Source organism: Conger conger, chromosome 10, assembly GCF_963514075.1.
Source record: "Conger conger chromosome 10, fConCon1.1, whole genome shotgun sequence".
Taxonomy (NCBI): Eukaryota; Metazoa; Chordata; class Actinopteri; order Anguilliformes; family Congridae; genus Conger; species Conger conger.
The window spans coordinates 14,969,948-14,996,681 of record NC_083769.1 but is presented as its reverse complement, the minus strand read 5'-3'; the positions used below and the strand labels follow the sequence as shown (position 1 = coordinate 14,996,681).

Sequence of the window (26,734 nt, the reverse complement as noted above, 5' to 3'; positions counted from 1 at the left end):
ATCACAAGATAAAAAGATGAACCTTTTTCTGAGATCCTAGAGAAATTGAATGCTTGTTTCAATCTGCAAGTAAATGACAACTGATGTCACCCAGAATACAGTATCAGAATGGGTCTCAAATGTTACACTAAAACAGAGCAGAGAGAGGAGACAGGATGGTTTCACCATAACACTACTGAGGAATTTGACTTGTGTTCTCTCCTCTCATCTCTATGCAGTATCTTGCATCCTAGTAAACAAAGACATACTGGTCATACTGTATTTTGTTCTCTCAAGATTAAACAACATTGAAAACATTTAGGGTTATGCCCTAGCCAGAAGAACTGCCCCTAACATACTGGGTACTTTTATAGATTTCATCCCTATTCACACTGAACACCTCTGTGATATTCTGGATCATCTGGAGCTTGTGAGCACTTGAAATGTCCCTCCACACTGTAATATATAAACCTTTATGTGACTAGGAAGTCACATTGAGATTAAAACCTCTTTTACAAATGAGACCGAGCCAAGACAGGGTCAAACAGCAGCATAAGATTACAGAATCACAATCACGGATCCTTTACAATAATATACATAATTATTTAGGTATATACAGAACAAAGTGCATTACAATACATACAATATGACAGAACATAACACAGGGAAACAGTGAATTAAACATATCCGTCCAACTTAAAGCAGTAGCATCTTAACATGAGAACATGCATTATTCTCAAATTAAAATCGTTTAATGAAATAAGAGAATCAAGTTTGAGCTTGGCCTGAAGCTCGTTCCAGGACCAAGGAATATATAACCTGTGAGACAGACTGAAATGTGACTGAAAAAAGCCTGTTTATTTCCCTTTTAAATGGTGCCCCATTTGTAAGGAACAAGCATTTGTGGGATGAGCAGCACAGCTGAGTATGTGGGTTGCGCTCATGTCAAATGTGCCAAATCTCATGAAACGGGCGATGTCAGAGACAGACCGTGAAGTGGGCGTCCCAAGAAGACCGGTTCCTCACCCTTTCAGCACTGAGGAACCGTAGGCTGTCTTCTACAGATTTGCAGTCAAGGTTTGCAGGACGATATGGCACACGGCTTTCGGCCCAGACAATCCGGAACAGACTGTACGCAGCCAATCTCCGGCTCATAGGGCTGCCAGGAGGCCTGCCATGACTGCCCTTCACCGTCAGGCCCGTTTGCACTGGTGTCAGCAACACCTGCACTGGAACCTGAACATGTGGAGGAACGCTATGTTCAGCCATGAGTCCAGATTCTGCCTACGGAAGTTGGATCGTAGGGTCAAAGTGTGGAGAAGACGGGGAGAACGCTATGCTGATTGCTGCACCGATAGAGGAACACCTTTTGGTGGAGGCAGTGTGATGGTGTGGGGCGGCATCTCCATCACTGGAAAAACCAGGCTTGTCATCATTGGAGGCAATCTCAATGCAGAGAGATATCGAGATGAGATTCTGCAACCAGTGGCAATCCCATATCTCCACAGTCTGGGACCGAACTCCATCCTCCAAGATGACAACGCTCGCCCCCACAGAGCGGGGTTTATCAGAGACTCCCTCCAGAATTTGGGAGTAGAGAGAATGGAATGGCCTGCCAACAGTCCTGACCTCAACCCAACTGAACACTTGTGGGATCAGCTGGGGCGTGCTGTTGGTGCTAGAGTGACCAACACAACCACGTTGGCTGACTTGCATCCTGGTTGAGGAGTGGAATGCCATCCCACAACAGTGTGGGACCAGGCTGGTGACCAGCATGAGGAGGTGCCAGGCTGTTGTGGCTGTGTATGGTTCTTCCACATGCTACTGAGGCCCTGACTGTTTGTTAAATGAATACATTCTAAAATCATCCAATCCGCCAAACAACACCAAACAAGAGTCAATAGCAACAGCAGAATAAGCTGTTTGCCATTGGCAGAGAAGATTTGGCTAATTTTACATGAGCGCTACCCACATACTCAGCTGTGCTGCTCATCCCACAAATGCATGTTCCTAACAAATGGGGCACCATTTAAAAGGGAAATAAACAGGCTTTCCAACAGTATGAAATGTATTGCCAAAAAGCATTGTTACAACAGAGAAATAATCTACCAAACACAAATTTCCAAACTCTTTGTTCGATGTTTATATAACCTGCAAGGCAGACTGAAATAAACACAGCAGATGTCGCAATTACAAGCAATACAGACAGCATATATGGTTAATAATTACCATTCCCCTCTGCCAGACCATATTTATCAATAAAAGAGCTATTCACTATTTGTGATAAAATGTGATTTTTGAAAATCAATCAATCATAATCAAGACATGGGTGGAATAAATCATGTTAATCTTGTACAAATATAAATTAAATAAGGTTTTCATCACGATTGATGTTTATTGCTTTGAACTGAACGAATTGGAAAAACTACCCAATAAAGTGATCTCTGAGTGTCTGTAATATAAATGTGAAGGGGGGTGCAGTGTGCACTAAATTAAATTGTGTTCTTTTAAATGAGGCCAGGCCAATGTGTCTCAGGTTGAGAAAAATATTTCAACGTCTCATTTTTCTTTTAATAAACCCAAACAAACCCAAACACCGCACAATGGCTTATAATATATAACGTGTGTAAGTTCCTTTCATGTTGTAAGAGTGAATCTTAGGCAGATCATCTCACCACTGTGTTGTGTGCAGTGACTAAACACACTTTCTGCAGCAGGGTTTGTCCACCAACCTCTTCCAGAAACTTTGAACTCCGCCTTGAAAACATCCTCCAGTCGCTCTTTCAGTTCAGAGACAGATTTCCTCACAGCCTCAAAAGAGACGTTTGGACTGACAGTGATGCTGGGTAAGTCTCCAGGTCCAGGAGGGGCACAGAGGGACTGACAGCTCTGCAGACAGACAGACAGAAAGAGACAGAGAGTGAACACAGATTCCTGTGCAGATACCAGGAGCAGATCTTTGTAAAAGAGGAACACACCTCACCATGTATGTACAGTGTACACAGTGCAGACTGTCAGAGAGCCAGTGATGTTACCTGGAGGAAATGGATGTGATCCTCTGTGTGTGAAAGCTGCTCCAGCTCAGCCTCTCTCCTCCTCAGCTCAGCAATCTCCTGCTCCAGTCGCTCCAGGAGTCCTTCAGCCCGACTCACTTCAGCCTTCTCCTGATCTCTGATCAGCTCTTTCACCTCAGAGCACCTTCTCTCAATGGAGCGGATCAGCTCAGTAAAGATCCTCTCACTGTCCTCCACTGCTGTCTGTGCAGAGCGCTGTTAGGAGAAACAGAAGGAGGAGGGTTGTACATTTTAACTAGGCCTTTCACTCAGCTCTTACTGGGACCCCAGACAGCCTGTTCCCCACAGTGTGGCTCAGTGGCATTGAGCCCCACAGGGCTGGAAAGTGGCCCAACACTGGGCTCCTCACTGGCTGACTGGAGGAGAGCCCTGACTGAGCCCTGAAATGGCTCTTCCAGCAGCCAGCTGTTGTCTTCTCCTCTGGTCAGTACCCACCTTGAGTGACTGCACAGCCTGTCTCAGATCCTGCAGCTCCTTCTCTCTCTCCTGGATTCTCTGCTGGAACTTACTCTGTGTCACCCCCAGCTGCTTCTGTGAAGAAACACACACGATCCAGGTTTAAAAACACTGGTGAAGACACTCCAGCAAGCCCTAAGGAATCAGGGCCGTACATTTTGGGCCTCGGCCCAACAGAGGGTACTCACCCCACCGACACACCCCAATGTTGCCACACCACCGCCATCCATAATCACACACTGTTCATAACATGGGACCTGCTTCAATTCTACTGAAACACATTATTCTCACCTCACTGACACACACTATTCCCACCCCAATGTTGCCACAACACCACCTTCCATAATCACACACTATGCTCATAACATGGGACCTGCTTCAATTCTACTGAAACACATTATTCTCACCTCACCAACACACACTATTCCCACCCCGATGTTGCCACAACACCACCATCCATAATCACACACTATGTTCATAACATGAGACCTGCTTCAATTCTACTGAAACACATTATTCCATGCACTGTCAGCAACCAACAGAGCAGATGGTCAAAATTAATGACTGACATGTTGATCCCAAAGACAAATTAAAAGCCTAGACCTGAACCAAAATATCAGCATAGAGTTGTGCTGGCCTGGGACCTGTTTTACCTTTCATTAGAAGTAATACAAGTAATTCTAGATCAGCAGTCCGACTCTGACATGCTTGATACATAAGCCCCCTGAATTTGGTGTTTCAAAACTTCCTCCTGTTTTCATGTTCTGTATCATTTTGTTACACTGCATATATTTTTATAATTGAGACATAAGGTACAACTACTGAACTACAGTTTGAAGTTTTTGAGTATCATACTGAGAGGAAAATAAACTGCAGTATTATATTATATTCAAAAACATGCACACAAACAAACCTACCTTAAACACAGGGTCAGGGAGGAGAGGAGTAGTTTGCCATTCATTGGAGACAGCTGTATTTGCCTATTCTAGCAGAGTTCATATTTCCCATTCAAAATTGATTTAAACTTTTGTTTTAACAAGGAAAACACACTGCGACATGCCCAAACAATAATACAATTCTAAACATCACATTTTTAGAAAACTGGCTACAAAGAAAATGGTCTGACTAATCACTACGAAAACTATGCAAAACGTAACTACCTGCTTTAGAAATTAATATAATACAAAGATATAACGTCGTTTGATGACAATTAGACTAGCTTGCTTGCTCGCGAGTTCCGAGGGTCGTAGCTAATGATGAAATTACAACGTGAACGTGGCAACTGGAAAGTCCTACCTACCTTTTTAACCGATATATAAGATAAAAAGTAAGTGTTGTTGTTTAATCGTGGTTTCATAATTTAAAACGTGCCCACCTGAGTGATATTATTCACGAACTGGGGCTCGCGACGCGATGCTTTTCATTACAAATTGTACTCGGATTGTCGGAAGATGCGACGACAGATTTAGACAAAACCAATTGGAAGGGGGCGGGGGGTGGTTTGGAGAGCGTAATATTAGAAAGTATTGATAAGGTTTATTTTTTCGTGGATAACACAATACAATTCCCTTTTTAAATGGTAAAGAATTTCCATAACAAATAAATAAATAATAAATGCCACTAACACCAGCCAATAAAGGGCACTTCTGGTGTCACCTGATTCTGGGCACCGACTCCATGAAATACAACAAATGAACGCCTCTTTTAAACTTGACAGACAAGGAAACACGAAAAATAAACTAATTAATAAGGCATATGCAGTTGGAGTGCAGTGTAATGATTCAGCTGATTTCTCATGTTCACTGCTCAGGTATTTTCAGTATTTTTGGGTTTATGTTAAAAATGTATGTTTTATGTTGCCAGTGAAGAGCTCCAGTCCTTACCTGTTTCTCAGTCCTTTCTGCTACCACTGAGACTGTATCATGGCCTCTGTGTTCATCCATCACACACAGCATACAGATACACTGCTGATCGCTACGACAGAAAACCTCCATCAGTTTGTCGTGATTAGAGCAGATCTTCTCCTGCAGGTTTCCAGTGGCTTTGACCAGTTTGTGTTTCTTAAGAGGAGGAGATTCATAGTGAGGCTGGAGGTGAATTTCACAGTAAGATGCCAGACATGCCAGACAGGACTTGATGGCTTTGCGCTTTCTCCCAGTACAGATATCACACGCCACGTCTCCAGGTCCAGCGTAACAGTGAGCAGGAGGAGCAGCTTGGAGTCCTGTCTTCTTCAGTTTCTCCACCACTTCAGCCAGCATGGTGTTTCTGCCCAGAACAGGCCTTGGGGTGATGGTCTGTCTGCACTGGGGACAGCTGTAGACACCAATATGATCATCCTGATCCCAGCAGTCCTTAATACAGCCCATACAGTAACTGTGTCCACAGGGAATAGTCACCGGATCCTTCAGTATATCCAGACAGATTGAACAGCTGAACTGGTCCTGATCCACCAAGGTATTAGCCTCAGCCATTTCACTGCTCACACTGAGAAAGTTAAGCTTTGTTTCTCTGGCAGAGACAGATTTTTTCTGTGCCTTTCTGACAGACACAGTGCTAAGTCTCGTTTTTGTGAAAGAGATTGAGTAATGTTTTGTTTCTCTGAAACTGCGTGACAGAGAGAGTGGCAGAGACTTCCTGTTTGTGCAAATAGCTCTAGGAGGTGTGGTGTTGGACTGAGGCCAGGCTGAGCAGAGAGGGCAGATTCATGAGGAACTATTTAATCTTATGGGACAAAGGGCAGATTTACTGAAGGACTGTGTGGTCTGAACCCCGGTGTAGCCACAATAAGTTTCACACAGCCCTTGGGCCTTTGAGCAAGGCCCTTAACCCTGCATTGCCCCATGGGAGGATTGTCTCCTGCTTAATCTAAATCAACTGTAAGTCACTTTGGATAAAAGCCTCAGCCAAATGACAAGTAATGTAACTTGCAAATGGCAGGAGGGGATCTGAAATCTCTCTATTTTAAATATTCTTCCTTGTACACAAACACTGACTGGGCCTATCATGAACAGTGCTGATCTATTCCTGCCAAACAGCAGGTGACACCCCTGCAGAAATGACTATTCTGCTTTTCAGAGAGATTGAGAGAGAGAGAGATTTTATAGATTTAAAAGAAGGTATTTACAGAAACACAATGGAAATAACCTTCAATTCATAACAATGTCCCTAAAAGAACATTAAAAGGGACACAAAAGCAAGAATAATTTGAACTGTAATACAGCATTTAAAATGGTCACTGTGTGTACGTATGTAAGCATGTAAAACAGTGGCTGTGTATAAGTATGTAAGCATGTAAAACAGTGGCTGTGTATAAGTATGTGTGTAAGTATGGAAGCATGTAAAATGGTCTCTGTGTGTCAGTTCCTATGTGTCCTTGCTAGACTTCATACTTCTTGCTGCTCTTCTCACCCACTCCCCAAATTCAACCACTCTGCAAAATACAACAACAACAATTACACCTCAATGAGTGATTGTATATTACTACATAGTCCATGGCTGGGTGTGCAAATCTGCATTGAAGAAAACAATCCCTCTGTTACGCTAAAGTCTATGCAAGGTTGGTGTGCATGTAACTGACTTTAAATCAAAAATGCCATACACTGTTAGAAAGCTTATACTGCTCTCTACTATCCAACAGGGAGCTTGTTTGAAGGGGTGAAGCCCCTTATTCAAGTGCAGAAGGCTCTATTTACCAAAATCAATGTTGCATGGGTGCACTACCAGATTATGTTATATTAGCCTGGGATGAGATAACTAATGCAGGTAATTTATTATGAACACATACTTTTTGCTCAACACACATTTTCTCACACATGAAGAGGTTCTTTAATTATTATAACTGGGACAAATGATTGTGACTTTAAAACATTACACGAGGTCACTGGACTGAACTGTAGGTTGTTTCCAGTAAGTTTCTGTGCAGTCTACAGTACCTCACCTTCATTTGGTTTCTGTTTTTACCTTCTGCATTTATATTTCATTTTATTGTTTAGCTTGTGTGTTATGTTGCACCACATGTCCCAGAAATCAAAGTTGTGTGCCTGTGTGTGTGTGTTTGCATGCATGTGTGGATGTATGTGTGTGTGTGGTGTGCATGTGCATGTGCATGTGCATATGTGTGTGTGTTTGCATGCGTGTGTGTTTGTGTGTGTGTATGTGTGCGTGCATGTGTGCTTGTATGTGTGTGTGAGTTGTGTATGCATACATGCATCTCAGAATGAGATGTGATATACAAATTATTTTTTACCTGTACTTCTGCATTGTACATGCTTGTTTTGATCATGGAGTTTAACAGGTATATCAGGTCTGCAAGGTGACACATTTTGTAAGTGGCTCAATGCTTCCCCCTGTTGGACATTATATAAATAACTGAAACACCAATCCAAAACTAAGAAAGGATAATATTATCCTGTTCAGGGGAATGTTGATGGAGTGTCTAAAATGGCAGTTTTGTGTAAAATGGGTACAGCCATGATCCCCTCACCTTTTCTTTGTACCAGATTTAGTTTGAAGGGAGTTTGGAGGCAGAAAGATCCACGGCACAGACAGACACACAGCTGCACAGATCTTATTGTGGTCACACTGGGGCTTGAAGCACCAACCTTCCGGGTCTCAGTGAAGCACCTTAGTCACTTGGGCTAGGCGCTAGGCTGCCCATGTTTGACATGGCATTTTGACGACCCCTGTCAACAGTGTTGATGGATTTTTATTTCACTCATAGGCTGTATCTTCAAGCACTTGTTGCTGTTCCTACAGTTGTGCATGTTATTGTTCCCCACTGCTGCACGTGAGATCTATTAATTAATTTAATAGATTAATAAGTCCTGAAATAAAGTTGTGTGCCACATAAATCAATCAACAATCAATAGGCCTGCTTGTTCTGAAAACAGATTAGCCTGAAACTATTGTAGTCTCAATATAAAGTGTATATAACAACCACTAGAGGGGGCTGAAGATTCGATATTAGGCTTATAATGATTTTTTTGGAATTGCTCAGAGACCTTTCATGAAACAATTCAACCTTTTCTCAAAACTATTAACACAATCGCATGCCAAACTCAAATTATCTTCAAAAAAACATATACTCTTTAATCAAAATTAAACTTTGCCTTCATCTAGCACAAACAAGCCATCAAAAACACAGAAAATGTAGATTACCCCCAACACACCAGTCAGATAAACTGACAGCAATAAATTCAAAACTTTTTATAGCACTGAGTTAGGATTGATATGCTTATTTTCTGGTTCTCAGATTTTGATCTTTACAATGTTACACTACTAACAAATGAGGAAGTGTGCAAACTTCCAGATATTTAATTTGCAGGACTGAAAAGTGATGCTGAGTGAAAAGTACTGTCCAGTAAACACAACACCGTCGAGGGAACAAAAAACTGTAGTCATTTAAAAGAGGAGTAGCATTCAAAAAAAGGAACTCAGTATATACAGTACTACAAACAAAAAGAGTAATTTAGAGAATAGTTCACAATTCACTGGACTCATTGTCAGCTTGACTCCTGTCTTGTCTCTGGGCTGGGTCAGGCCACATAATGTCATCCACATCACACATGATGTTCGCTCTTTCAAGGCAGCGTGGGAAATATGCCTGATCCTCCCTGGGATGTATTCAAGTGCAGCACCTCCACACACGTTCTCCATGGCTTGCACCTCCACCTGCACCTCCACAGAACTCCTCCACAGCCTGCACCTCTACACACCTCCCCCACAGCCTGCACCTCCATACGCCTTCTCCACAGCCTGCACCTCCATACGCCTTCTCCACAGCCTGCACCTCCACACACCTCCTCCACAGCCTGCACCTCCACACACCTTCTCCACAGCCTGCACCTTCACATGCCTTCAACATGGCCTGCACCTCCACACACCTCCTCCACAGCCGGCACCTCCACACACCTCCCCCACAGCCTGGACCTCCACACGTCTCCCCCACAGCCTGCACCTCCACACACGTTCAACATGGCCTGCACCTCCACATACCTCCTCCACACTCCCTCTTTCCCTCCCACTTTCTCTCCCTCTCCCCTCCCTCTTTCGCTCCCTCTTTCCCTCCCACTGTCTCTCTCTCCCCTCCCTCACCTGCTCCCCTCCTCTTCTCCCTCCCCCTCCCCCTCTCCCCTCCCTCTCTCTCCCCTCCCTCCCAACCTCTGCCTCCCACTCTCCCTCTCTCTCCCCTCCCTCCCCCTCTCCCCTCTTCTCTCTCCCATCCCTCCCTCCCCCTCTCCCCTCCTTACCTCCCTCCCTCTCTCTCCCTCTCCCCTCCCTCTCTCTCTCCCATCCCTCCCCCTCTCCCCTCCTTACCTCCCTCCCTCTCTCCCCATCTCCCCTCCTTCTCTCCCTATCTGCTTTCTTTCCCTCTCCCTCCCTCCTCTATCCCCCTCTCCCTCCCTCCTCTATCCCCCTCTCCCTCCCTCCTCTATCCCCCTCTCCCTCCCTCCTCTATCCCCCTCTCCCTCAACTTCTTGTCATAAGTCCTCTTGCTCAGGCCTGCCGCTTTCTTTGCACCCTCCCTGGCCATTTCACACACTTCTCTCATCTGCTCCTTCCATCTTTGTATGTATTCCTGGTGACTGGCAGTGCCTGTGTTCTCGGTCCTTCCAATTTCCTTTTTCTTTGTTGGACAGTGTCTTTAGCATCTGAAGTAGTGTCCTGTTAAATCTTTCAACCTGACCATTCCCTTGAGGATGGTAGGGACTTGTTCGTGAGCTAACAATACCACAATTCCTCTTCAGTCTTGCTATGAGTTTGTTATCAAACTCACCTCCTTGGTTGTGGTGTATTCGTTTAGGAAACCCAAATCTAAGGGCATAGTCATTGAACAGCCGATCTGCTACAGTTTTGGCTGACTTTGGCCTGGTAGCCTACAGTTGTATGAAGCGAGTGAAATGGTCAATAATCACTAATATATATTCATAGCCCCCTTTACATTTATCCAAGTGCAAAAAATCGATAGAGACAAGCTCAAATGGATGGGCTGTGACAATATTTGTGAGAGCGGCTCTTGTCTCTTTGCTAGGCTTCTTTTGCTTTAAGCAAGCACATGTTCTTGTGACATAATGTTCCATCTCTCTACGCATTTGGGGCCTGATCAGTGATAATGTGCAATCCACCTCTCGGTGGCCCATTTTGTTATGCACTTCCTCCATTACACGGGTTTTGTGTTTGTCTGGTAAAACAAGTTGGGTTCTTGTTGCTGTCTTTCTTTTAAGCTCACCAGTTTCATCAATGTGCAGTTTCTCCCATTCACAAAGGAGACATTTACTGTACGCACTGAGAGACATGGCCGCTTGACCTGAAGGTTTCCCATTGGCCATCTTGTATCTTATCACTGGACCAATATGTGGGTCATCTAGCTGACTCTGTCTAATCTCTGCTACAGGGAGAGGGTTATACTTGTCATGCTCTGCTGGATTCTGAGCAATGGCAGCTACTGTTCACGGTGGAATCTGTTCTTGTTGTTCTACAGCCTGTATCATAGCAGCTACACAGTCAAATGACAATTCTACTGTGTATTGTTCCATCATTTTCTCAATTTCTACGGGCAACCAAAAAAGGCTGTCTGTATCTATGTTCTCTTTGCCCAGTCTGTATCTAATTGTAAAATTGTAGTCAGCAAGTTCAGCTACCCACCTACAACCAGTTGCATTAAGTTTTGCACTGGATATTACATATGTAAGGGGGTTATTATCACTGAATACGATTAAGGAAGGGGCATAGTACAAGTAGTGACGGAATTTCTCTGTCACTGACCACTTCAGGGCAAGAAACTCTAATTTCCCGGAATGAAGATGGTAATTTTTCTCAGAGGTGGTCAGTGTACGCGATCCATAAGCTATCGCACAAAGCTTCCCTCCTTGTTTGTGGTACAATACTGCACCCAGTCCTTGTTCTGATGCATCTGTGTGAAGTATGAAAGGTTCTGAAAAATCTGGGAATCCAAGTACAGGTGGCTCAACCAGACAGTCAATCAGTTTCTCTAGTACTTCCTGGTGCTTGTCTTTCACAGTATTGGCTGGGTTTGAAGGAACACCTTTGTTCTTATTGTTCTGGAAAGTCTGATGTTTTTTTTCCTTTTTATCTTTGGGTGCTGCCCCCTTCAACAGATCAAAGAGTGGCCCCGCAATCCTAGAGAAATCCTTTATATGTTGTCGATAATAACTGAGAAGTCCCAAGATGGCGCGCAACTGTCCGACAGTGCTCGGTTTCTTTTCTTTCAAGGCCCTCACTGCAGTAGTGTCAGCTGGGTCCATTTTGCTTCCCTCAGCTGAGACAATCCTACCCAGGTAACGGACTTCTCGCCTAAAGACCTCACATTTACTGGGTTTCAACTTGATGCCACATTGCCTTAGCTGCTGCAGTACTTTCCTCACATGTTCAACGTGGTTGGGAAAGGATTTGCTGTAGACAAGAGTGTCATCAAGGTAAGGTACACATATCTCATCACGTAAGCCCTGCAAGCACTCCTCCATACACTCTGAAAGGCAGCTGGGGCGTTCATTAATCCAAATGGGATTCTGACCCATTCATATAAACCCCATGGTGTCACGAATGTGGTTGAAGGTCTGCTCTCTTTCACCATGAAGCCCTGGTGGTAGGCTTTACCCTGATCTAATGACCAGAACCATGAGTTACCATCGAGGCTATCAAGGATGTCTTGGACCCTTGGAATGGGCTGCCGATCGGGGTGGGTCTTCTTATTTAATTCTCTGTAATCTATACAAAGACGTAGGCTACCGTCTTTTTTACGTACACAGACAACGGGTGATGCATAAGAAGACGTTGATTTCTCTATCCATCCCTGAGCAATGAGATCGTGCAGATAGTCGTTCATTTCCTTATACAATGGCCTTGGCACTGATAAGTATGACCGCACAACAGGAGTGGTATCTTGAAGAGATATTGTCATCTTAAGAGTTTCTATACATCCAATGTCATCATCTGACCGTGAAAATGAGGCACTTTCTTCTCTTAACATCTTCTGGACAATTTCTCTCTTAGATTCATCAAGATGTGTTAAATCTGCTGGGGGATCCAAGCTATCATCACCAGTCTGGTTGCTGCTGGACTGGACCTGATTCACTGATACAGGTGTGGAGTGACAGGACTGATCAGAAGTGGGCACTGGACAGACCCACCCTCTGGGCCATGCCAAGGGCTGTTTTGCCTGGCAATACTATGTCATGACCTGTGGGGTTCTGTGCTTCCAATACAATGTAAGGAGGGGCCCCCATTCTTAGCTGCACTAATGTCTCCCTGAATTCCAAGCCCTCTGGCCACTGGGGGTCAACACTGGGTTCAAACAGTAAACAGGCGTCCTCCTTTGCTGGACTTGTTTCAACTCTACACTCAACTTGGATGGACGTGAGGCTTGGGATAATAACTTTTTCCCTCGGGGCCTTCACTCTATATACTTGTGGGTGCTCAACTCTGACCAGCTCTATGAAAGCTTGAAGCTTGAACGTCCCAAGTTCAGGAAAGGCTGATTTAATTATCTCCCTTAGATCATTGTATGTACCATTTGGCAGCCCACTGTCACGGCTCTTCACAATATGTTCAATGGCATTATAACCAATAATGGGGTGGGACAAACATCCTCCTTTCATCACTAGGACGGGGATAATAAGGTTATTTACATCAGTTTTCTCATTCGAAAGTCCAAACATGATCTCTACCCAGCCAAGAAAGGGTATGCTATCTCCATTGGTGGCTACTATTCGGAGGGTGTCAGGGGCATCAATAAGCTCAGAGACAGATCTCAGTTTTACACTTTGGAGTTTTTCCAATTTTCATCTATGATGCAAACTTGGGAGCCCGTATCCCATAGTGCTTTGTTTTCTTTACCATTCAAATAACAGTCTATGAGGCATTGTTTCCCAACTAGGGCTGCTACATTTAGACTTTTCTTCTCCTTTGACTTTCCATCCATCTCCCTCCCATTTGAAAGTTTGTTTTTTACCATTTTTTCTTGTGCACGGCCCAATGACTGACCTGACAAATCTTAGAGCAGTAGAACGCATTTTGACATGTGGCACACACTCTCAGTCTATCCTCCTGCTCCCTCATGCCACAATGCATACACTTTTGGTGGGACATCAACGTGTTGCAGGTTACACCCTGTCCCGTGGGGGCAACCCTCTCTCGTTTAATGGAGTGCTTCTTGAGTTTACTCCTCTTGTTCGGCAACCAGCAAAATAGTGTTCACTGCTCCCACATGCATAGCAATGTGTACAAAAATCATCAGTGCCACTCTGCTGACACCTAACACACCTTCTCAGGCGGCCTCTGGATGAGGGGAGGGGGTATCGCTGTGGTGCATAGCCTTGTTGGAATTGTGAGGTTCCACCTCTTCGTTCTCTACCATTATCTTGCCAGTAGTCTGTTGGCATATACTCAAACTGACTTGGGGGGAAACTGCTATGCAGTCCAGGTGTGGGTAGGTTTTGTAAAGAGGCCATTTGGGGCTGCTGGATTGATTGTGGAATCTGACACACTTCCGTGTTCCAGGTTCTGTAATTGTGCAAGGTCAGCTTTCATTTCTTTCAGTTCCGTCAGCAGGTCAGGTTTGGTTTTATTTTCTGTTTTCCCTTTCTTTTCAGACGACATTTGAGCATCAGTGCACTGAACTGAATGAACCCCCACAGACCGCTGTGCTGGATGATCCTTCTTTTTGTTTTGTCTCTCTGCCTCGACCATACATGCAATGTTCAATTTCTCCAACAACACTTTGTCATTTATTTCTGGTTGCTGCAGATAGGGTTTGAGGTCGTTCCTTATGTTGTCATTTTGCAGGCCAGTAAGGACCGAGTGTAGGAACATATTTTGCATGAGTACAGGGTCATACCTAAGACTAGACTCAGCCTCTTGGGAGGCAAAAAGTATCTTCTGCCTCAGATCAAGAGCACGGAAAAGGAAGTTCTGGGGAGTCTCTCTGCTGTTTTGAGCCTCTTAGTTCAGTTGCTTGTACAATTCAGTTGCGCCTTTTTCTTGATAGTGAGATTGAAGAATTCTCCTTAACACGGGGAGGGTTAAGTCTGCTTTCCCCTCTAAATAGCTGCGCAACTGCAAGCCTGGGGCAATGGCCTTGATGACGGCATGGACTATCTCATAATCAGGGACTCTTTTGTTCAGTCCAGCTTCTATTTGGTGGGCTAGACTAGAAAATGTAAGTGTATCCTTTTGCCCTGGCTCACCGATCTGGCCTGATATTTTGAATTCCCTATGCCATGGATTAACTGGTAATTGTGCAGGGTTTTGAGTGGGGACATAATTCTGGGGGGCGTTCTGATTGTGCGCCTCTGTTGGCTCCCTACCTGCACGTGGCTGGACTTGTAATGATAACTGTAAAGCTATCTGTAGGGCTTCGATCTGTTTTTGAAGTTTTTCCTGCTCTGATAGCTGGGCTTCTGGATTGTTTGGGTCTGTTGGGTTAGTCTGGTGGGTCTTTAGCTGGTATTGGATTATCAGGGGACATCTTCATTTCCACTATTTTGTCTCTCAGGCTAAGGAAAAGGGACATACCCCTGTCTTCCAGTTCCCCTATTTCATCTTTGTCAATGTGAGACCAGAAATAAGCGACTTTTATCTGAAGTATTCTCTACAGGCACACCCAGAGAATCACATATGGTCAGAAGATTTTCAATAGTAAGTGTAAGAGTAACCCTGCTACTTCAAGTCTCATGTCCTCTAATGCATCCATGTTTGTTGAAAAGGGCGATCAGCGTCACAGTGAAGCAGAATGTGTACTTGGCTGGGCCGGACTTGCAGCTTTCCTAGTTAGCCTGGGTAACCTCAAGTGGCGTACTTTCTCTCTCCCCCCTATTCAGTAAACAACGGGCCACTGCGTTACCCCCACACCGGCCGTATGACTGTGCTATTCAGTAAACAACTAAACTGCGTTACCTCCACACCGGCCCTATGACTGTGCTTTTCAGTAAACAACCACTGTGTTACCTCCACACCGGTAATATGACTGTGCTATTCAGTAAACAACTAAACTGCGTTACCTCCACACCGGCCCTATGACTGTGCTATTCAGTAAACAACGGGCCACTGCGTTACCTCCACACCGGTCCTATGACTGTGCTATTCAGTAAACAACCACTGCGTTACCTCCACACCGGTCATATGACTGTACTATTCAGTAAACAACTAAACTGCGTTACCTCCACACTGTGCTATTCAGTAAACAACGGGCCACTGCGTTACCTCCACACCGGCCCTATGACTGTGCTATTCAGTAAACAGCTAAACTGTGTTACCTCCACACCGGTAATATGACTGTGCTATTCAGTAAACAACTAAACTGTGTTACCTCCACACCGGTAATATGACTGTGCTATTCAGTAAACAACTAAACTGCGTTACCTCCACACCGGTCATATGACTGTGCGATTGAGCTATGCCCTGGTATAGTCCCACCCAGAGGTGCGCTGTATTCGCTGTCTGTGCCGGAGGGCGGGGCCCTGAAGGAATACATTTGCGACGCATTAGCGAATGGGTTTATTAGACCGTCTACGTCACCAGCGGGGGCGGGATTCTTTTTTGTTAAAAAGAAAGACGGGAGTCTAAGGCCCTGCATTGATTACAGGGGGTTAAACGCCGTTACCATTAAAAATAGGTACCCCCTGCCACTGATGAACTCAGCGTCCGAGCGCCTGCAGACGGCATCCGTTTTTACCAAACTCGACCTCCGTAATGCGTACAATGTTGTACGCATACGTGAGGGCGATGAGTGGAAAACGGCTTTTAACACGCACACAGGCCACTATGAATATCTGGTCATGCCGGTAACGCCCCCGCAGTATTTCAGGTGCTGGTTAATGATGTGCTCAGGGAGATGCCCATGTTCGTTTATCTGGACGATATTTTAATTTTCTCCACCAATATCTCTGAGCACATTCGACACGTGACACTGGTCCTGACCGAGCTGGTAAGACCGAGATGGACCCAGCGAAAGGAACAGCTGTGAGGAATTGGCCCACCCCTGAATCTATTAAGCAGGTGCAGAGATTCCTCGGGTTCGCCTATTTTTACCGCCGGTTCATTCGTAACTTTAGCACTGTGGTCGCGCCCATCACTGCTCACCTGAAAGACTGCTCCGGCGCGCTTTGTGTGGAATCCCCGTGAGGAGGCGCCGCCCGTCCAGTTAAAGAGAAGGTTCTGTTCTGAGCCCTTCTTAAGAACTCCGAACCCGTCCCTCCCATTCATTGTGGAGGTCGATGCCTCCGAGCTGGGGGTGGGCGCCATTCTCTCGCAACGGTCTCCCCAAGACCAGAGTGTGCATCCCTGTGAGTTTTTTTCACGGTCGCTGTCCCAGGCCGAGAGAAATTATGATGTTGGGGATAGGGAGCTGCTGACTGTCAAATTAGCCTTGGAGGAGTGGCGCCACTGGCTGGAGGGGGCGGAGCACGAACCAGACACTGGAGAACACGCTCCAGTGCCTAGCCGCTGCCAGCCCCACTTCATGGAGTCGCCAACTCACGTGGGCGGAGTACTCTCACAACACTCAACACCTCCACAGGGCTCACGTGGGCGGAGTACGCTCACAACACTCTGCAGAACGCCTCCACAGGGCTCACGTGGGCAGAGTACTCTCACAACACTCTGCAGAATGCCTCCACAGGGCTCACGTGGGTGGAGTACGCTCACAACACTCTGCAGAACGCCTCCACAGGGCTCACGTGGGCGGAGTACTCTCACAACACTCTGCAGAACGCCTCCACAGGGCTCATGTGGGCAGAGTACTCTCACAACACTCTGCAGAACACCTCCACAGGGCTCACGTGGGCGGAGTACTCTCACAACACTCTGCAGAACGCCTCCACAGTGCTCTCGCCCTTCGAGAATCAGTTTGGTTCCGTTCCGCCACTGTTCCCGGAACTGGAGAGGGGGTTTGAAGTGCCCTCAGCAGAGGTTTTTGTTTGGCGGTGCCGGGCCACCTGGAATAAGGTGCGGGCTGCACTCTTACGGGCTACTGCCACCCAGAAGAGGCTGGCCGACAGGCGTCGCCGGTCGGCGCTTTGGTGTCAACTGTTCACTCTTGCACCAAGCTGGTAAGCACACGGTAGACTCTGTGTATTTGAGTCAGGTATCATGCAGGTTCAGGTTTCTGTCACGTTCTTAAGAAAAGGTAAGGCAGGTGTTCAGTTTGCTCGTGCTGTGTGCACTGCTGACGCCTTCCTAAAGTTTCTTTGTTTTGTTTTGATTTTATTTCTAGCTCGTGTGAGCTTGTGGGTGAGGGACGTTGTCCCCGGTATTTGTATTTTGGTTTGTTTTTTCCTGAGCTGCATCTCAAGGTTCTTTATTTTCCTTGCCTAGTGTTTTATACTAGGTTGTACTTTTATTTTGGTCCCCGGTCTGGGGTTTGCAGTGCTCACCTTTTGCACTCATTTTGGTTGGGTTGTTCGCCCTGGTTTTTAAGGGTCGCTTTGTTTTCCTTTAGCCGTTTTTTGGGCTGTTTGTCTTATTTGGTCGGAGTTTGTCTGTTTCTTTCACCTCCCGGGATTTTGTGGTGAACACGTTTGCGTGTCCGCTTATAAGGGATAACCCGTAGTCGTTCCTGGCTCTCCGCCAGTCCCCGACATTATATTAGGTTTATTTTGACAGTATAAAATGATAATACACTTGTAACGGGGAGGTGCGGAGAGCCAAGCGCGACTAAGGGTGATCCTAAATGAGCGAACACACCAAAAGTGTCCGCCACCCAGGCCCCGGGGAAATAGCAGAGACCGGGGTACAAACGGAGACAGCTCCGTACAAATAAGAGCCCCAAATAACGGCTCAAATTAAAGCTACCCATTAAAACCAGGGCGAAGAAATAACGAAAAACAGAGCGCACTCAACCCCCGAAACGGGGGGGAAACCCAAAAATAAACGTACAACCTAGTGTAAAATACTAGGCACAGAAAATAAAACACCAGGAGTCGCAGCTCCGGAAAAACTTAGAAACAAAAGTACATACCCGGGACACCGTCCCGTACCCACAGACTCACACGAGCCGAAAAATAAAAGAAAACCAAGAAACTCAAACCCTAGGAAGGTGTTCGAATAAGGCACACTGCCAGCGAACAGAACCCCTTCCTTACCTAAATTAATAATTCTCTTTTTGCGAATAGCAAGAACCAAAACCCAGCACAATACCTGACTCGATTACCAGAGTCTACCGTGTGCGTATACCAGCTTGGGTGACAGAGCGTAAGTGTACACCGAAGCAACGACTGAAGGGGAATGAGAGCTTAAATACTCTCCAGAGGTAGGTACCTGGCTGATACTAATGACTACCAGGTGAAGGTAATCAAGCACCCTCCTGGTGGTCACAGCCGGTACTCCTCCCCAACCCTGACAGGACCCCCCTACTAAGGGGCGGCCCCAGACGCACCTTCAGCCCCCCGCCTGCGGAACTCGTGAATGAGCTCCGGGTCCAAAATGTCCCTAGAGGGGACCCAGCAACGCTCCTCAGGGCTATAGCCCTCCCAGTCCACGAGGTACTGTTTGCCCCTGCCCACACGGCGCTCAGCCAAGATGCGATGCATCGTATAGGCCGGCCCCCCGTCAACTAGTCGTGGAGGCGGCGGAGGGGTCTCCGCCGGGGCCAGCACGCTAGTGAGTACCGGTTTCAGGCGAGAAACGTGGAAGGTGGCGTGAATCCTCATGGACCATGGAGTGCAGCCCGTACTTTGCTCCAGGTGCTACGACACCGCCGAACAAAGGCCTCCGCGGAGGGCACCCCAGCCCCCCTCTCCAGCTCCGGGAACAGTGGTGGCGCATACCCAACTTGAGCCTCAAAGGGGAGAGCCCAGTGGAGGCGTTGCGCAGAGTGTTGTGCGCATACTCGGCCCACGCGAGCTGGCGACTCCAGGACGTGGGGTTGGCCACGGCTAAGCACCGGAGTGTGTTTTCGAGCGTCTGGTTCGTGCGTTCCGTCTGCCCATTGGTCTCGGGGTGAAAGCCCGATGAGAGGCTCACCGTGGCCCCTAGCAAGGAGCAGAACGCACGCCAGAACCGAGACGCGAACTGGGGACCGCGGTCAGACACCACGTCCTGGGGTAGACCATGTAGCCTAAAAACATGATCGACCACCAACTGTGCGGTCTCAACTGCCGACGGTAATTTGGGTAGTGCCATAAAATGAGCTGCCTTTGAAAACCGGTCGACCACCACCAAGATGACTGTGTTGCCCTCTGACGGCTGCAACCCCGTAGTAAAATCCAGGGCCACGTGACTCCAAGGGCGTCTCGGAACAGGCAATGGCTGTAATAGCCCTGAGGGAGGCTGGTGTGAACCCTTGCTGCGTGCGCAGACCGGACAGGCAGCCACAAACTCGCGGACGTCTCTTTCCATCCCAGGCCACCAGAACCGTCTGGACAAGAAATCCTTGGTGCGGTGAACCCCGGGATGCCCTGCCAGCCGGGACGCATGTCCCCACTGCAACACCTGGGACCGAACCCCTGCTGGCACGAAGAGACGATGCGGTGGACCCCCCCCTGGGTCCGGCTCAAGGCGCAAAGCCCTCCGGACCGCTGACTCCACCTCCCAGATCACGGGTGCTACTATTTGTTCCCTCGGAATGATAGGTTGGGGAATGCGCTCCCCGTCAGTGTTGTCAAATATCCGAGAAAGGGCATCAGGTTTGGTGTTTTTCGACCCGGGACGGTAGGTCATAATAAAAGAAAAGCGAGTAAAAAACAGTGCCCAGCGGGCTTGGCGTGAGTTACGCGTTTTAGCAGTCTGTATATACTCCAGATTTTTGTGGTCCGTCCACACGGTGAACGGATGCTCCGCCCCCAGTGACGCCACTCCTCCAGAGCTAATTTAACTGCCAGCAGTTCCCTGTCTCCCACATCGTAATTTCTCTCGGCCGGGGACAGTGACCGAGAGAAAAATGCACAGGGGGCACCTTTTGATCTAGGGGGGACCATTGAGACAGAACAGCACCTACTCCCAGCTCAGAGGCATCGACCTCCACAATAAACGGCAGCGAGGGGTTTGGGTTTATTAAGATGGGTTCTGTACAGAACCTTCTTTTTAACTCCATGAACGCCGCCTCTGCCTGGGGATTCCACACAAAGCGCGCTGAAGCAGTCTTCTTCTTCAGCGCAGTGATGGGCGCGACCACCAAGCTAAAATTTTGAATGAACCGGCGGTAAAAATTAGCGAATCCTAAGAACCTCTGCACCTGTTTTATAGATGCAGGAGTAGGCCAATCCCTGACGGCCGCTACTTTCGCAGGGTCCTTCTCAACTTTTCCCCGAGACACAATGAATCCGAGGAACGAAACCGTGTCTGCGTGAAAAACACATTTCTCCGCCTTGACAAACAGGCGGGCTCCTAACAGACGCGTGAGGACTAGGTTAACGTGCCGCATGTGTTCAGAGAGATTGTTGGAGAATATTGAAATATCATCCAGATATACGAACACAAATTTCTCCAACATTTCCCTGAGCACGTCATTTACCAGCGCCTGAAATACTGCAAGGGCATTAGTGAGACCAAACGCCATGACTTGATATTCATAATGCCCGGTGTGAGTATTAAATGCCGTTTTCCATTCATCGCCCTCCTGTATGTGAACAAGATTGTACGCATTACGGAGGTCGAGTTTGGTAAACACGGATGCAGACTGCAGGCGCTCAAATTTCATTTGAGTTCATCAGCGGCAGGGGGTACCTATTCTTGATGGTTATCGCATTTAGCCCCCTATAATCAATGCAGGGTCTAAGACCCCCGTCCTTCTTTTTCACAAAAAAGAAGCCCGACCCTGCCGGTGACGTGGATGGTGTAATAAACCCGTTCGCCAATGCGTCGCGAATATACTCCTTCATGGTCTCGCTCTCAGGCGCCGACAATGAATATAGCGACCCCCTAGGCGGAGTGGTACCAGGGAATAGCTCAATGGCGCAGTCATATGAGCGGTGCGGAGGTAACGTAGTGGCCCGTTGTTTACTAAATACCTCCGCTACCTCCCTATATTCCCTGGGTACGTTAGGGGGAAGAGGTAATGTAATGGCCCCTATCATCCGACCCTCATCCCCACTGTCGGAAACGTATCTTTCGGAGTCCCGGTCAGTGACGTCACTGCCGTCCTCCTCGTCCACGGGCGGGTACCAATCGCAGGTAGAATCCCATGCCAGACTCTCAGCCTGCTCCGCCGTGTCCCGAGGACTAATCTGAGAGCTGGGGAACCCCCTAGCCTCCCCTTCGTCTACCTCGGAGCCTATGTCAGTCTCTACAGGAGGGCCTGCGGGGGTGTGCGTTTGTTCTGCGTGGTTGGTGCAATACGGACCCCACCGGGACACCGGATGACTCCAGTCTCCCCAGTTTATACGGGGTTGGTGTTTAGCGAACCACCTGTGGCCTAAGATGATTGGATACGCTGGAGACTCCACCAAAAAAAAAAAAATGCGTTCCCGGTGGCCTCGAAACGGAACCCGCATAACCACCCACTCAGTCATCTGGCGAACCACCCCGGACCCCAGCGGACGCCCGTCAAGCGCCGTGATGGCCTGGGGCTGAGGCAGGGCCCGGACCGGCAGTCTCTGCTGTTGAACCCACTGACGGTCAATGAAATTATCAACCGCCCCGGAATCAATAAAAGCGTCTGCCCTAGCCCCACCTCCCCTGCACATTAGGTGGACGGGAAGACACGTGCGAAAGCTAATGCCCCTAACCAGTCCCACTAGCGACTTTCGCTCCCCTAGTGGGACTGCTCTTTTACTCTCAGAGCGGGGCAGTCCCTAACTAAATGCCCGGGTCTTCTGCAAAAGAAGCACAACCCTTCTTTCCAGGGACGCCTCAGGTTAGCCGCGTCTAGCTGCATCGGCTCCTCCCCCGTATGTGTGCCTTGACGGACCTCCGTACTGACAGCCCTGCCCGGAGAAGACGGAATCGGCCAATTGGGCCCGCCCCTTCTGCCCGCTCTCTCCCTCTCTCGTTCCCGGACCTGGTTATCAATGCGGATAGCCGCCGATATCAGAGAGCCTAAACTCCCCGGTGACTCCATGGTAGCCAGGGCATCCCTGATAACGCGCTCGAGAATAGTGTAATGAGCGGTTCGTCCGCCCAGCCAGTCTCCCCTGCCAGGGCCTGGAACTCCACAGAGAACTCGGCAACACTCCGAGTACCCTGTTTGATCCAAGTTAAACGAGATGCCGCCTCCCTGCCAGTGACATCATGGTCGAACACTCACGTCATTTCTTGCATGAGGAGCTGCGAGTTGTTCATAAGGGGAGCCTGCCCTCGGATCAGTGGGTCCGCCCAGGTCAGAGCTGTCCCAGTCAGCAGGGATAAAATAAAAGCGACTCGCGAATCCTCCGTAGTGAACCGTGAGGGTTGGGACTTAAAAAAAATGAGGCACTGAGCTAGAAACCCCCTGCATTTCCCTGCCTCTCCTCCATACCGTAGGGGAAGCTGTAGCTTGGGCTCCCTAACCATCGGCGTAGTAAGTTGGTGAGTGACTGTTTGGGGAGGGATGGGCGGTGGGGAGGTATCAGTGGCTGTAGCTTGTGCTTGGGACGAACGAAACTCACTAGCTAGTTGCCGGAACGTCTCGGCGAGCCCTAACAACACATTCTGCTGCTGATCTAACCTGGACAGGATTTCGTCCTGGCGCTGAAATACCAGGGTCTGTCTCTCGGCAGCGGCAGTCTGTTGTACCCGCAATACCTGCAACTCCTGCTCCTGCCTGACCAGAGCAGCCTGCTGGGCTGCTACGACCGCCTCCAGCGGAGAATCCCCTATAGCACTAGTCGCTGGTCTCTCCATGTTGGCTTTGGTGTTCAAGGTAATCAAGCACCCCCCTGGTGGTCACAGCCGGTACTCCTCCCCAACCCTGACAATACTGGTGTGTGGTTGCCGACCCATACTGTCAGGCATTATTTTCATAGGACCCATAAATTCTGGGTCTTGCCTCTTTGAACTCTTCGAGCTAATGGTTATTGCCTCACCCCACTACCAGTCTGTACTTTATTATTAATAATTTTCCTTTTTACTTAGTTTTATTTTTAAAACATTTTTTTAACTTAATTAACTTAACTTTTTTCTTTTAAGGTGTACCTAATTGAATCAGAGTCGGATTCAAAATCCGCAAGACAATTTGTCTCCAATGTCGACACTTTCACACATGCGAGCACACACACACAGACCCGCTACACAACGCCTCTATCACACTGGCCTGTTTTCAGCTTACACTCTCATGGATATCATCATATTACACAATAAGGTCATTTACTTTAGAGCTCAGTTCTTTTTTATACGTATTTACTCACTAAGACCAATCAATTATAATAGTTAACTATTAACTATTACTTATATCAGTCCCAGAGTGTTAGTATTACTACTAATCACTCTCTAACACTCTCAGCACTTGGGACCCGGTATTGTGTTAGTGAGAGCATACCGGCTCTCGTGTTTGAATCACTCCCTGAGTGATGGGCCCGTCAGCCCCAAGTCAAACGAGGTACCTTTTAGTGATTTACTATGGCCTCACCTGAGTGTTCTTTTTTTAGGAGGGCCTATTGGTTACCCCACACACAAACGTCTCAGAACTGGACCGGATACCATCATCCTTCCCCATAGGCGATTGCTTACAATCCCTTCGTGGGGTTCCGAGACTGTTCTGTATAGGGAAGAACCACGTTAGCGATCCAATCCTCCTCGCCAAACTGTGAGGGAAAAATGCCCCTTTTAACATTTCACAGGTGAGCATCGTCTGATGAAACTGATCCCAGTAAAAACAACGATAGCTATACTTGAGTTTAACTTTCGTATTTATTTGCAAAGAAATAACAGAAAGTGAGAAAGCTTACCGGCTTTCTGATTTGAATCAGACACAGTAAGACTCATATCCACAATTTTCCAGAAGGGGGGGCTTTACCAAAACAAAAAGACATGAAGCTGACCACAAACATTTATCAGTATAAATGGCTTCATGTCTTCTGAATACCCCTTGTTGACTTTGCTGTAAGACCAGAATGTGCTAGCTGAGAAGCAGAGACATTACGGTCAAAGGCTGTCTGTCTGCTGGAGAGAGACAGAGAAAGACTCATAATAAGCACTTAATTCAGAAAGTGGTCTAATAGTAATAAGGATTATCACTAAAAGGTTATTTGTAATCATGTGATTGAATTTATGTTAAGACACATTGTCAATTAAGAATCAGTAAAGAAAATTACCCTTCCACGTGCTATTTAGGAATGCAACCAGGTGTACCATGTTGTTTTCCATGTTATTTAGGAATGCAAGCAGGTGTACCATGTTGTTTTCCGTGTTATTTAGGAATGCAAGCAGGTGTACCATGTTGTTTTCCGTGTTATTTAGGAATGCAAGCAGGTGTACCATGTTGTTTTCCATGTTATTTAGGAATGCAACCAGGTGTACCATGTTGTTTTCCATGTTATTTCGGAATGCAGCCAGGTGTACCATGTTGTTTTCCATGTTATTTAGGAATGCAACCAGGTGTACCATGTTGTTTTCCATGTTATTTAGGAATGCAACCAGGTGTACCATGTTGTTTTCCATGTTATTTAGGAATGAAGCCAGGTGTACCATGTTGTTTTCCATGTTATTTAGGAATGCAACCAGGTGTACCATGTTGTTTTCCATGTTATTTAGGAATGAAGCCAGGTGTACCATGTTGTTTTCCATGTTATTTAGGAATGAAGCCAGGTGTACCATGTTGTTTTCCATGTTATTTAGGAATGCAGCCAGGTGTACCATGTTGTTTTCCATGTTATTTAGGAATGAAGCCAGGTGTACCATGTTGTAAGGCAAGGCGGTGGAGGACGCCCCACTGGCTGATGGAGGCACATTGGCTCACGTTGCCTCCTCGTTGTTCTGGCACCTCAACAATGGCATGCTGGCCAATGATATTTCTGCTCCGCCTTTTAGTCAGGTTAAACTCGTATCAACAAAGACATATTCGTGGGGTTCGGCCAGAGCACACAGCTCAGAAATTCTCAACAAAAAATGGTGTATATATTGTAAATACAGTAAGGTAGGTAATACTGTAATTTACAGTTGGGCACTTCAGCACTCCTGCTCACTGGGCAGCTTGTTCATTTTGAGAATCCATTGTTCAGAAGCTCACAGGTGAACTTGTATTTGTTCCCCTGCTGTCTGGCTTTCTTTTGGAAGATCATCACAGATGTTTTTACCAAGTTAACTTTTCAGGCCCATCTTTCACAATATTGTTGAACAATGTCAATGCTTTGTTGCAGTTCTTGAGCTGTTGATGACATTATGACCAAGTCATCAGCGCAAAGTAAAAACTTAACCTCTGTATCTAAAAGGGTGAGGCCGGGGCTGAAGACTGCTCAATCATGGTGGCTAGCTCATTAATATAGATGTAGAACAGCACAGGACTGAGACTGCAGCCCTGGAGGACCCCTCTCCCCTGGTGAAAGTCATTTGTTCTTTTGTTGTTTATCTTAACTGCTGATTAGTTGTTGAAATATATTGATTTCAAATCAATAAAACAGGAGAACATTTTTCTAGATTTAAATTTGGTATTTTGGTTTATTAAGGTGTGAAGAGAATAAACGTGGCTCGGTGTTTTGGTAAAAAGACAATTTGAGATTTGTTTAGGGTTTTGTGTTTGATAAGGAAGCTTGTGATTCTCTTGTTAATAATGTTGCTCAATAGTTTTCCTGGGTTACTGCGTACACATATGCCTCTATAATTATTGGATCAAATTTGTTGCCCTTTTTATAGCTGGGGGTTGTGAGCCCTTGGTTCCATAGCTCAGGGAAACAGCAGCTTCCAATATCAAGTTGATCAGTTTATATAGAGCATCTTCCATGTGCCTCACAGGCCTGCAGCGTTTCATTGCTCATATTGTCAGGACCGCATGTTTTTCTGTGCTTCAGGGTTTTGATTTCATCCTCTATTTCAGTTCTGTTAATACAGATGTCTCGTGGATTTTGATTAGATTTTATTGTTTTTTCCAAATCATGTCATTTTAGTTTGGTCCTGATCTGGTGCTGAGTCAGGTCTGCCATTTCGATTTCCTTATAGAGATTTTCAAAGTCATTTTTCCAAATTGTGCCATTTTGAATAGCTGGTCCTGGCTTATGATCATCAAACTTTTTGTGTAGATCCCAAAATGTGTCTGTATCAATTGCCTCTTCAAATAGCGTTTGAAAGAGTACGCAAACAATAGCCTCTTCAAATAGCGTTTGAAAGAGTACGCAAACAATTTCTAGATGCTCTAGAAA

The 26,734-nt window shown here is 46.7% G+C and overlaps 2 protein-coding genes across 2 annotated transcripts in view; one reads left to right on the top strand and one right to left on the bottom strand.

Moving 5' to 3' along the window:
• The window catches only part of LOC133138689 (E3 ubiquitin/ISG15 ligase TRIM25-like), a 7,497-nt gene extending 5,921 nt beyond the window's left edge, over positions 1–1,576 (top strand). The window contains exon 6 of the mRNA XM_061257645.1: positions 1,488–1,576. Coding sequence (XP_061113629.1) covers positions 1,488–1,576 — 89 coding nt within the window. The remainder of the gene's footprint in view (positions 1–1,487) is intronic.
• A 591-nt stretch (positions 1,577–2,167) lies between these two features.
• Positions 2,168–6,157, bottom strand: LOC133138126 (E3 ubiquitin/ISG15 ligase TRIM25-like). The gene is made up of 4 exons (XM_061256618.1): positions 5,393–6,157; positions 3,489–3,584; positions 3,015–3,248; positions 2,168–2,868 (listed from the first exon to the last, which is right to left on the bottom strand). Exons 1-4 carry the CDS (start codon positions 5,981–5,983, stop codon positions 2,617–2,619), a joined length of 1,173 nt encoding a protein of 390 aa, XP_061112602.1. The 5' UTR covers positions 5,984–6,157; the 3' UTR covers positions 2,168–2,616.
• Positions 6,158–26,734: the final 20,577 nt, after the last annotated feature.

Bases quoted from the DNA above. Each gene is read 5' to 3' on its own strand.
- LOC133138126 (XM_061256618.1), bottom strand. From the start codon at position 5,983: ATGGCTGAGGCTAATACCTTGGTGGATCAGGACCAGTTCAGCTGTTCA. The intron at 3,585-5,392 runs GTAAGGACTGGA...GTTTCTTCACAG, and splicing joins CAGAAAGGACTGAGAAACAG to AAGCAGCTGGGGGTGACACA. The intron at 3,249-3,488 runs GTGGGTACTGAC...TTCTCCTAACAG, and splicing joins AGGCTGTGCAGTCACTCAAG to CGCTCTGCACAGACAGCAGT.